At 49.4% G+C, this 11,715-nt stretch overlaps 1 protein-coding gene across 1 annotated transcript in view; it reads right to left on the bottom strand.

Annotated features, from left to right (window-relative positions):
• Nucleotides 1-962: 962 nt before the first annotated feature.
• Nucleotides 963-11,715, bottom strand: part of sctr (secretin receptor) — a gene marked incomplete at both ends in the record, with an annotated part of 18,669 nt that continues 7,916 nt past the window's right edge. The window contains 11 exons of the mRNA XM_084478867.1: nucleotides 963-1,130; nucleotides 1,619-1,660; nucleotides 1,796-1,934; nucleotides 2,201-2,292; nucleotides 2,407-2,476; nucleotides 3,224-3,284; nucleotides 4,816-4,969; nucleotides 5,406-5,538; nucleotides 5,779-5,888; nucleotides 8,969-9,069; nucleotides 9,612-9,707. Of these exons, the coding sequence (XP_084334993.1) occupies nucleotides 963-1,130; nucleotides 1,619-1,660; nucleotides 1,796-1,934; nucleotides 2,201-2,292; nucleotides 2,407-2,476; nucleotides 3,224-3,284; nucleotides 4,816-4,969; nucleotides 5,406-5,538; nucleotides 5,779-5,888; nucleotides 8,969-9,069; nucleotides 9,612-9,707 (1,166 nt within the window). The remainder of the gene's footprint in view (nucleotides 1,131-1,618; nucleotides 1,661-1,795; nucleotides 1,935-2,200; nucleotides 2,293-2,406; nucleotides 2,477-3,223; nucleotides 3,285-4,815; nucleotides 4,970-5,405; nucleotides 5,539-5,778; nucleotides 5,889-8,968; nucleotides 9,070-9,611; nucleotides 9,708-11,715) is intronic.

Raw genomic sequence — 11,715 nt, 5'->3', positions numbered from 1 at the left:
GAAAAAGATTGAAATCGTAACCAACTGAGATACTAAAGGTCAGCGAGCATCAGAAGGTGTGTGCCCAAGTCTCCTCTCTCCCACCTGTAAGTTTGCCTCTGAATTCTACCCGACACTTTCAACCTCATCACCCTTATTAAGGTCATATCCTTGACCTAGTTTGCTCTGTCAATCTACTGGTACTCAACATCGTCAACGTCAGATCAAATTCTCCTCCGGTCCCATCCCCAACTCCTCGTCCACAACTCCTCAAGAGAAATAACTAATAACTCCCAAACACAATATCGATCGATCCCCTCCAACTCTCAGATCTGCCGTCTAATGTTCTGGAATCGGCCCCCACCTCACCTGATGATCTCCCCGATAACCTCAACAGCCCCATTGTCTGCCTCCTACAACACACTTGCCCCCCCCCCCCCTGCAAAACAAAATCGGTTTCCTTCAACATCTCTTTCTCCACCATCATCAATGACATCAACCGTAGCCCCAGAGCCTCTTTGTGAACAACCTGAGTCACCGGCCCCTACTCCTGCCCCTCTCCTCTCCATCCCCCCCCATCACCACCTCCCCCTGTTCGCTCCGTTTGCCGCCTCCATCATCTGTAAACTCATCAGCTCATCCTAACCAACTAGACCCCCTCTCCTCCGCCCTGCTGAGGTCTTGCCTCCCTGTGCCCCCCCCCCCCCCCCTACCTCTCTAACCTTTTCAATTCCTCACTGTCTCATGGAATAGTTCCCCCCCCCCTGTGTGTTTGTGGTGTCTGCCCGTTTTTTTTTGCTTGACAACCACCGCCAATCAGGGTAAAGCATCTTTGTGTTTTTTTTTTGTGCATCTTTTGTGTCATTTATTATTATTATTATTATTAATTTGGCCTTTAAGAACAGGCGGCTGGACTGTTGCATGTAGAACACCTGTGTGTGTGTGTGTGTGTGTGTGTGTGTGTGTGTGTGTGCGTGTGTCCATCACTTCTCCAGGCTTGGCGGGGGCGTGGCGGGCCCCCGCTGCAGCAGGGAGACGTTAGTGTTGGCCCCCCCCCCCCCGCTCTGACTCATGGACCCCCGCTGCCTCTGCCCCTGGAGGCCCTGCATCAGCCTCCACCGCCCCCACCGTCGCCGCATCTCACTCTTCACCTGGAGGGGGGGGGGGGGGGGGGGAGAGGAAAGGATGGAAGAGGGGAGAGGAGAGAAGAGAGAGGAGAGAGGACGAGGGAGGATGAAAGCGGTGGGGGGGGGGGAGAAGGGGGGAGGGTATGGGGGCAAATAGGATAGAGGGGGGGAGGGAGGATGGATTAGGATAGAGTGGGGGGGGGGGGGTGGAAGAGGAGAGAGCAGGGTGGGAGGAAGAAGGACAAGTAAGGAGCGAGAGAAGTGACAGGTAAATCCAGACAGCGTTGGAAGCGCAGTGTGTATATATATATATATATATATTTATTTATTTATTACACGGCTCTTCTCAATGCTCGCCCTATCTGGACTTATTTTCCCGATAATGACCGGCGTTCTATACATTATCCCTTACATATATGTTTATTTGTTATATATATATACATGTTTTTTTATGTAATGTTTTGTATCTGGTACAACTGGAAATAATTTTTTTGTGAAGATAAATATCTTACCTCTCCATTTAGGAAACAGTACAAAATGGCGACCACGAACCCCTGCATGCAACATGAAACACAGAATCATGACGCACACTCAACTGTGGAACACATATTTCCAGGGAAACAATTTACTGTTTGGTAACTATTTGTGATGGTTGTGGAAAAATGGGGGGGGGGTGGGGGGGGCTGTACCTGAGTTGAAGCGAAGGCTAACTCAATAAAGTTCCATATTTCCACCGACGTGTTGTTGACTTTATCCGGCACAAAGGCGAAGAGTATGTAGTGAAGACCAAACAGGGACACCAGCAGGAACGAAGACTTGGCAAGCTTCCTGCGGTCATAAAGAAAGACAAGAGAACATGAGGCGCTCAAAATATATTTTAATATACACTAAAATGATGATACCACTTCAAGCTACTTAAGTTAAGCTCATTAAGCTACATGCCATATTACACAGTGTGCTGGTTAAGGTGTTTCACTGCCCGCCAAAAGGTTCTGGGTTCAATGCCCAATATCTGCAAGCAACCTGTCTCGACTCCCTGAAGATGAATGTTATTTGAATAAGCAGCCATGGTTAATGTTGCCTAACGAACTCACCGGTAATGGTTGAACTCATTGCCGGGCATGTCTTGTGTTCTCAGCTTGGCCACCAGTATTCTCATAATGCAGAGGAAGAACGACAGGTTCACCTGTAGAACACACAGACAGTTGTTTTGGTTGACTGCGTGTTTACCAGGGCGGCTGTAGACAACGTCACCGACCGGGCCTTCAGCTCAATGGTTGTACGTCGACGAGGTACTGACGATGATGAAGAGCAGAACCGGAGCTCTGAGGATCCACCAGATCCACTCCACGCGCCGCGTCTCCCAGCACCTGCAAGGGTCACAGAGCGCCGTCACTACACACACCGTCACTACGCACACGCTGGCAACACGCAAACATGCACACCCACGCTGTCACTCACACACGCTGGCAACATGCACACATTCACACACACGCCGTCACTCACACATTACGTCACGACGCACACGCTGGCAACACGCACACATTCACACACACGCTGTCACTCACACATTACGTCACGACGCACACGCTGGCACACGCACACATGCACACACACGCTGTCACTCACACATTACGTCACGACGCACACGCTGGCAACACGCACACATTCACACACACGCTGTCACTCACACACACATTGTGCTGGGCTGACAGTAGTTTACTGCTGAAGCTTTTATCCAAAGCGCCTTCCAACCATTCATTCATTCACACATTGACGGCGGAGTCGACCACGCAGGGCGACAGCCGGCTGGTCAGGAGCAGTCAGGGTGAGGGCGTCTCGCTCAGGGACACCTCGTGTACACAGGCATGCTTAATTTACATACAAATGCACACACATTAACTTGCACACGCACACACATTAACTTCACTTGCTAGCAGGCGCACACAGAGAGACTCACACAGACACTCACATCCCTCTGACTGAGCGGATGCATTTCTGTTAACACTGACATTACATTTATTCACACTTTTAATCAGGGTGAAATTAAACGACTAAAACCACTCAGCCAATGGACAGAGCAGAGCGTCTTATTGCTATAGTAACATAATCCGTACCCTTCGTCCTCATAGTAACACCGGGAGCCACCCCACGCCACCAGCACCGCCGCCGGCGCACCTACACAACACAAGAGGATCACTACAGTAGACTATAGTTAATACAAACAGCACAACACAAGAGGATCACTACAGTATACTATAGTTAATACAAACAGCACAACACAAGAGGATCACTACAGTAGACTATAGTTAATACAAACAGCACAACACAAGAGGGTCACTACAGTAGACTATAGTTAATACAAACAGCACAACACAAGAGGATCACTACAGTATACTATAGTTAATACAAACAGCACAACACAAGCACTAGAGGATCACTATAGTATAGTTAATACAAACAGCACAACACAAGAACTAGAGGATCACTACAGTATACTATAGTTAATACAAACAGCACAACACAAGCACTAGAGGATCACTACAGTAGACTATAGTTAATACAAACAGCACGTATCGTATACAGAAGTATAATATATCTAAATAGTATAGAATATATTAGTGTCAAAGTATAGCATATCACAGTGTTGTAATGGTAAGAATAATATGAATTGATGATTGCGCCATAACCCATACGTAGACTATGGGCTCAGACTGCGTTTTCCCTGGGCGATGACAGCTGTAAATTCAGTTATAAAGCCCATGGATGCGCTTGATTAAGTTTTATGATTAAACAATGCAATTAAGATATCTCAGTTCCGTAGAGGAAGTGATGCAGAGACGTATGCTCACTTCCCTAAAATATGCAGTAAATAAATAAACAGTAAAGCCGTCCGAGATAACATTGGTGGCTGTTAGTGGTTTTAACTGAAAGTTCAAATAAAGTAGGAGTGACATGAATCCAACGCTACATCTGTAGCTTTGCTTTCCTGTTACAACATGACGATAGTAGGAAGAGATGATGGATGATGCACAAATGAAGGAAAGTCAGGAGGATCAGAAGCAGAAATTGCAGGGAGAAGCAACTCTTTTGGCCCTCAATTCCAATGAAGTGTTCCCCTCATTCCCGAGCACTCTCATCCCACAGCCAAACGGCTGGAAGGGGCTGCTTCAAAGAGAGGGAGGGCGGGGCGTTGGAGCAGGCTTCTCAGGGAGACAAATTGGTTTTCCGATACACGGGATTAGAGGGTTTAAGAGGTCCGAGAGAAGTAGGGACTTCTGATAGAGGGACATCCATTTCCATTTCATGATTTGGATATTGCTGTGTCGTATTCCTCATCAGAGAACGTCATATTTACTCTTCTTTGTTGATGTTGTTGTCATTTTCTTATTCCTGTCTGAACAGGTCGCAGTAGCCCAGCATAATGCTACAGTACATTAACCTCTCTCAGCCTAATCAAATGTAACACTATTTATTCAAGTTCAAAGCTTTAGGTTTAGTATGATTATATTAGAGATGGCTGAGTGCTGATCAGGTTGACAGGTTGCTAGAAATGGAAAAGTTGACATTTAGGTTCGGTGTGGCCAGATCAAAGCAAGGATCTGGGGGGGAAAGCAATGCATCATGGGAACACGCACCGGTACAGTTCCCTCTAGTTGTATACCCGCTACAGGGGAGAGACCAAGCTGGTGTTAGTGAGGGATCCTACCCCAGCCCAGGGCGATGTACCAGCCCAGGTGTCTGCGGCGGGAGAAGAGCGAGACGCTGACCAGACTGTAGAGGTAGTGGCCCTCGGCCAGCAGCCAGCTGTAGTTTGCCATGATGCTGTAGTTGGAGAGCGCCGTGGCAATCTTACAGCTCACCTGAGGGGGGCAGCAGAGGGGACTAGCACCAGAGCCACACTAGGAGCAGAATTGCTTTGAGATAAACAAATGATTTTAATACGCAGGCATGGACTGTTTTTCTACATATATTCACGGGGTAGGTAGACCAGATGTTCAAAACTGTAGTCGAGTAAAAGTGTTGTTACTTTAATAAGTCAAGTAGAGATTAAAGTAGTCTTCCAAATAATTTCTTGAGTAAGAGTACGAATGTATCTTAGTATCTTAAGTAGGATGTCAATTTGCATGCAGCGTTCGACCAATTGCAACAGAGTGGGCGTGCTGACCAATCACAGCAGACTGGGCTTCTCGGGAGGAGGGCCCTAAAGCAACATGATACAAATCCGAATTTTGCAGACACCCCCAAATGGCAATAGGACATATGGGGTGGTTTAGGGGTATGACGGGCTGGTGTCACCGGGTACACGCCGCAGTGGAAGTGGTCCTGGGAGGTGAAGAGCAGCAGGTCTCTGACGAAGATGAGGGCGGAGCGCAGGATGAAGGAGAGGAAGAGCTGGATGTGGACCAGGTTACGAGTGCAGTGAAGTCTTCTATAGGGAGAGGGCACATGTCACCACGCAGGACAGTACTGGGTACACTGACCCCCCCTCAGTGTGTCCAGTATTGCTTTAGGGGGAAGTAAGTTTTGCAGCAGAACTCAAATTTCTACATTTCTATGTTTCAATAGATATTTTTTGTTTATTTTTATTTATTTATTGTTTGTTTTAAATGAATCCTTATCTATTGTTGAGCCTTCATTCTTAAATACCCCAAATGATTTTCAAACTGACCTGAAGAGACAGAGAATCGTCACGGCGACGACCAGGGAGACGAGGGACGCGGCGTAGCCCACGGAGTACATGACCCTGACGTACAGGAAGTACCGCGGCGACACCGCCGTCTGGGAGGACGACACGGAGAGCCAATCACAGCCTTCACAGCTTTCATTCAGAGCGGGGACACACACACACAGCGGGTTCACACACAGCCGCATCGTCAGCCCAGTCCCTCTACACATGTCTGTACCATGTCTGTCTCCCTGATGCCTACAGATGGACAGACTTGAACCCACAACCTTCTGGTCAAACACCCCCCACTGTCAGTCTCAAGTGTGTGTTTGTGTGCGCTCGCGCGTGCGTGTGTGTGTGTGTGTCTTGAACGCCACGAGGGTGAATGCCGAGAGGCGTGAGCCTAGCAGCAGGGCTTGTTTGTGCGTTTGCACTTGATAAAAGTGATGGTGTCTGGTGTGGGAAGGACACGGTGTCGGTCTGTGTTTATGTGTAGCATCAGGGGCCGGCCTGGGAGACCTGGGAGTGTTGAGTATTAATTGTGTTAGTGTGACCGTGACCCCGAGGGACACCGAGGGAAGAAGAGGCGCAAGAGAGACGAATGGAGATGCAGTCAGAGAGGGAGAGGAAGGTTTCCTTAGTGGAGAGCGAACGAGAGAGAGCCCAAGATGGAGAGTGGTGTCAAGACAAACAGAGAATGAACGAGGGACCAAAGCACAACCCTGTTCAGGCGTCCTCTAAATCTAGCGTACACTCCTCAGAGCAGGAAGCCACTCAACAGGGGCCTCTAGAAGAACAGACGGAGACTAACCAGAGGTCCTCCATCCTAAGAGTTACACTTCTCCCCCTACCCCCCCCCTTCTCCTCCCTAACTCCTAACTCCTAACACGACCATTCTCCTAACTCCTAACCCGACCCTTCTCCTAACTCCTAACTCGACCCTTCTCCTCCTAACGCCTAACCTGACCCTTCTCCTCCTAACTCCTAACTCCTAACCCGACCCTTCTCCTCCTAACTCCTAACCTGACCCCTTCTCCTCCTAACTCCTAATAACCCATACCCTTCTCCCCCTAACTCCTAACTCCTAACCCGACCCTTCTCCTCCTAACTCCTAACCTGACCCCTTCTCCTCCTAACTCCTAATAACCCATACCCTTCTCCCCCTAACTCCTAGTCTCCCAAATCAGAGTACAGATGAACTCTCTCTAAAGTCTGATAGAAGACAAACTCAAATCTGGGTGAAGGGGGGGTTTCACTCGCATTCACCTCAACGACCAATCATATCGCTGGAGGTCTGGATCTTAAGGCTTTAAGCGGACACAAACTCTGCTAGCAAGCTTTCCCCGGTGGGAAGACAAGCTGAAACATCCTCTCCAGGATGCAATGTTCTTCCAAAAAGTGTCAGTGTAAAGTTTCAAAGCAACAATGTGTAGGCGACCACTCTATAAATACACCCATAGAGTCATTTTCTGGAAGCCTCATCCGCTTGGCAAACTTTCAGCGCAATATAATACCTTTGTAACCAAACCAGAAACGAGGCATAACTCCACCCCTCTCAGTTCTTGTTTCCATGTCCAGGCTCTCGGCCGTCTCTCCAGATGAGTCGGTGCCGGGCGTTCACGTGGGCGGTACGTCGGCGGTGTGCGTCCTGACGTGAATGTCAGTTAGTCTACCCTCCGGCCACCAGCAAAAAGCGCTGCTGCGCCGTTGCACTACCTCCGATTGAGACCCCTTTTGGAGGGAATATGCATGTATCTCATTGGGCCATGTAACCGTAGCGCACAGGGACACCGATGTGCGTCGGTCACTGTGGATGATGCAGCCCTGTGCCCCCGGGGCAGGGCCACTACGGTCTGTCTCGGTGAAGAGCGTAGCAGGTTGGGCATTCCTGGGAACGGCAGAATGCTATAGGTGGTCCATCCCCATCAGGCCAGCGACCGACCCAAACCCCAAAAGGCTCCAGGTGTCGCTTGGTTGTCAGTCGGACAGCTCCTCGGCCTGAGCGTTGGCTACAGACAGTGGGTGTGGCTTGGCGTTGGCTACAGACAGGGGGCGTGGCTTGGCGTTGGCTAAAGACAGTGGGCGTGGCTTGGCGTTGGCTACAGACAGGGGGGCGTGGCTTGGCGTTGGCTACAGACAGCGGGCGTGGCTTGGCGTTGGCTACAGACAGGGGGCGTGGCTTGGCGTTGGCTACAGACAGGGGGCGTGGCTTGGCGTTGGCTACAGACAGGGGGCGTGGCTTGGAGTTGGCTACAGACAAGGGGCGGGGCGGCTCATCGGGGGAACAGACGCAGTGTGGGAGGTGAGCATAATGAGAGAGCCAGACATAAATAATGACGGTATGTTGTTCTCTCTCTCTCACGGTCCGGGTCCTGGCCCGTACGGTCGTTAGTGATTGGTGATTTTTGATCTGTCGAGGTCGGGCCCTAGATGTCCCCTCCACCTCTATAATAAATACTCTTTACCTCTTTACCACTGTTTCCTTCATGCTGAACCCCAAAAAGTGGTACCACAGCAGAGCTTACTAGAGTTTTGCTATAGTTTACTATAGTTTTGCTATAGTTTTATTTATCTATAGTAGGACTCCTGGATCAGAGATTACCCGCAACCCCAACCCCATCCTCCTTCTGACTGTTCACAGCTGAACGCTCCTCGTCCACCTCAACAAAGGCCCCGACGCCCGCTGAGACCAGCGAAGGCCCCCGGGGCGGAGCTCAATCTAATGCTGCGCGCAGCTGCTTTTAGCGACGGCACCGCCAGCGGGCTAGGCTAGGGGCAGAGTAGAGCACTCACAGGCTGAAGTGAAGTGAAGTGATGAAGTCTCTTGTCTGGTCGCCGCAGAGTTTCACACGGCTGTGAAGCAGCCACTGATTTGCTGCTTCAGCTTCAGAATGACCAGAAATGTTAAAGCTGTTGAAATGATCCATTTCTAGGTTGAACGGGATATGATGGGAGGACTGAAGGTGGGAGGGATCAGACACACAGGAGCAAACATCCTTCTGGATTTTATTTGTCTCTTGAGCTAGCTATAAGATACCTCAACTTCTACCTTTTAGACCATTTACCTTTACAGGGATGACCTGTTTCCATGTCGTCTATGTAAAGGTTTAAGCACAAGTAATACTATGTGTAGTCATATCAGTAGCAACAGTAGTAGTTGTAGCGGTTGTAGGGGTAGTGGAATGCGGCTAACCTCGATGGAGAAGCTTCCATTGAAGCCGTAGTCACACGCTATCTCGTGGGGGGGGTAGGATTCACCCCAGCCGGACTCCGTACAGTTCTTATAAACTCTCCCTGGGACACACACACACACACACACACACACACACACACACACACACACACACACACACAGACAAACACACATGCTTTCCGTAAACAAACCACAACAAACATTCAATGATGAAGATACAACTAATGAAACATGAATCTACATCAACTGGCCAAGATCGGGTTTACTTTTAACTAAAGCCAGGCATTACTAGTGTAACAGTTGGGCTGTCACACTAGGCAGTAGGCATTGCTCGTCAATCACAATATTCCAGTGGTACTGAGCCTTAGGCAGAACCAGTCAAACAGAAAAAACACAGAGATAACAGTGGGACTGAGCCAGTATAAACTAAAGAGCCAATATAAACTAAGTATTGCAGTAGGCTAGAGCTAGACATTACAAGTGATCAGAATAAATAGTGAAATAACAGCGGGACTGAGTCAGGCATTAGTAATCAAACACAGTAAACGCTAACAAACACGTGTGCATTACACTGGGACTGAAACACTAGCCAACGTGTGACAGAGTAGCGCTGGTATGAAGGAGCGACAGCTCCATGGCTGACCTGTGGTCTGCAGGAAGGCGGGACAGGGGACGGACACCACCTCCCCCTCCACCGCATGGGGCCAGCAGCTCACATCGTCCCAGAGGCCCCTGCACTCTGGGGAGAGACACACGACACCGTCAGGACAGCAACACACACACACACACACACACACACACCCTCACTTACACTTACACTTACACCCATAGACAAGTTGTTGTATTTTTCTAACGCTGCGTCCGTTAAAAAAACGCTGATACATTCAATGGTTTGTTCAGGATTCTGGATGTTCTGCCTTTTGTGATTGTCTAACCCCGGGGTTGGACAAGAGCAGTAAGACCGCTCTTCTGTCGATTGGTTGAGTGATCCTCTGGACGCATCCGCTGCCGGTTAGCATAAGCGCTATCAGGGCATTAACTCCAAAACCCAATAAAGCCTCACGATTATTCCAACAATAATCTATTAACGTGTGCCTATCTGGAACAAACAACATTAAAAAGGCAATTTCGGAAAACTGAATTCAGCTTATTTTACAGAATGACTGAAGCATCATCTGGGCCCTGTGCCCCCGACTGCCTGAGGTGTGTTGTTATCGCCTGGCGGCTGGTTTCTCTACGCACAGCCCAGCAGGAGACCAGAGGGTTACTCAGAATGAAACACTGCTGCATCAACTGCTTGTAAAATAAGATAGATCCTTGTTTTTTGGAATTTGCTTTTTAGCGTAGTTTAATACAGATATACATACAGTAGATATGTTAATTAATGTTAGCATAATCTGGGAGGTGTATTAAGTTGAGTTGTGGAGCTAGTGCTCTGGCGCCGGGGACACGTCAGCTCACCGATGCTACAGCGGGATAATAGTCGCCGTGGTGCAGTACAGTCATGCCTTCTTCTTTTTTACTTTTTATCCAGAAAACTGCAGCTTCTCTTTTACTCTCACTTGTTTACCGACAAGTCTCGGCCTCTCAAATATGGCAGCGAAGTTGACACCTCACAGCTAAAAGCATTTAAACATGATCCTGTGATGTGTCCATTTATGGCTGGAAATCGTCATTCGTTATTAATCTTCCACTCCTCTCTGTCTCCTCCTCCATGTTTCAGACGGACAGCTCTTGGCTCACAGCTAGTCTAACTAAGTAAAGAGAAGGGGACGATCCCAAATCTACCAGAGTCACTCCTCAGGACATTGGAAGAATTGGAAAATCTCCCTCCCTCGATGCTACTGCAGCCCAGAGCTGGACAGCTCTGGGCTGGACACCGGGATGTCTACGTGTTCTGCAATGCCTCAGAACGGGCCTATGGTTTGGTGGCCAAACTAGGAACCCAAGATTACATGGGCCGGGGTCGGGGTCACCCTCCTGATAGCAGGATCCTGGATAGGAGCAAAGAAGAAACAGACCTATCCTCTGCCTGAACTGCAGCGCTGACGGGAGCCCAGCTAGCCACCGTGCTCATGAACAAACTCACACTCAACATCCGCCAAGTCACCTTGTGGGACAGACTCAACCACTGTACCCACTCTGGCCAGTTCAGTTCAGGTCCAGGAGATCCAGGAACTGATCGCCAAAAAAACCCTGGCATTGTGTGGATTCGCCTAGCGAGACACCACGCCGGGTAAGAGATTGGCTGACCTTGGTCCGCAGCGCCGCTGGTACCAAGACGCAGACTCCACCACGGGACAGGAGCCTAGTGGCCAGAGACTCCGTCGGCCTCTCACCTCGACGCTCGGCTAACTCATGACTACAGACGCCAAACCTGCACAGCCACCAATTCCAGGTCCCACACATCCCTGGTGAGACGTCATCATTAGCAGGCTGCCCGGCAGTTGGCCGACCACCAACGACTGACGACTATCGGGAAGCCCAGACGAAGCCCCTACAGCAGGTATGGAAGGGCTCATTTTTGTCCCAGAGATCACCAGAATGTCAGCAGCAAACCATTTTTGTTCAGCGCTCTCCTCCTGACTGTGGCATATTAGTTTGACAGAGCCACGCAGCTTATGGGCATAGGAGGACGGTGACTCTGCAGTTCCCAGCTAGAGCCGGAGTTAATACATCCTGTGGCGTTGGATCCACAGCACCCTATCACTCAGATGATAAGTTAAAGTGATTACTAATTCTAGCAA

This window comes from Micromesistius poutassou (assembly GCF_964030765.1).
Source record: "Micromesistius poutassou genome assembly, chromosome: 14".
NCBI classification, from domain to species: Eukaryota; Metazoa; Chordata; class Actinopteri; order Gadiformes; family Gadidae; genus Micromesistius; species Micromesistius poutassou.
Note: the sequence above shows the minus strand (reverse complement) of the source record. Positions and strands in the feature narration are given on the sequence as shown.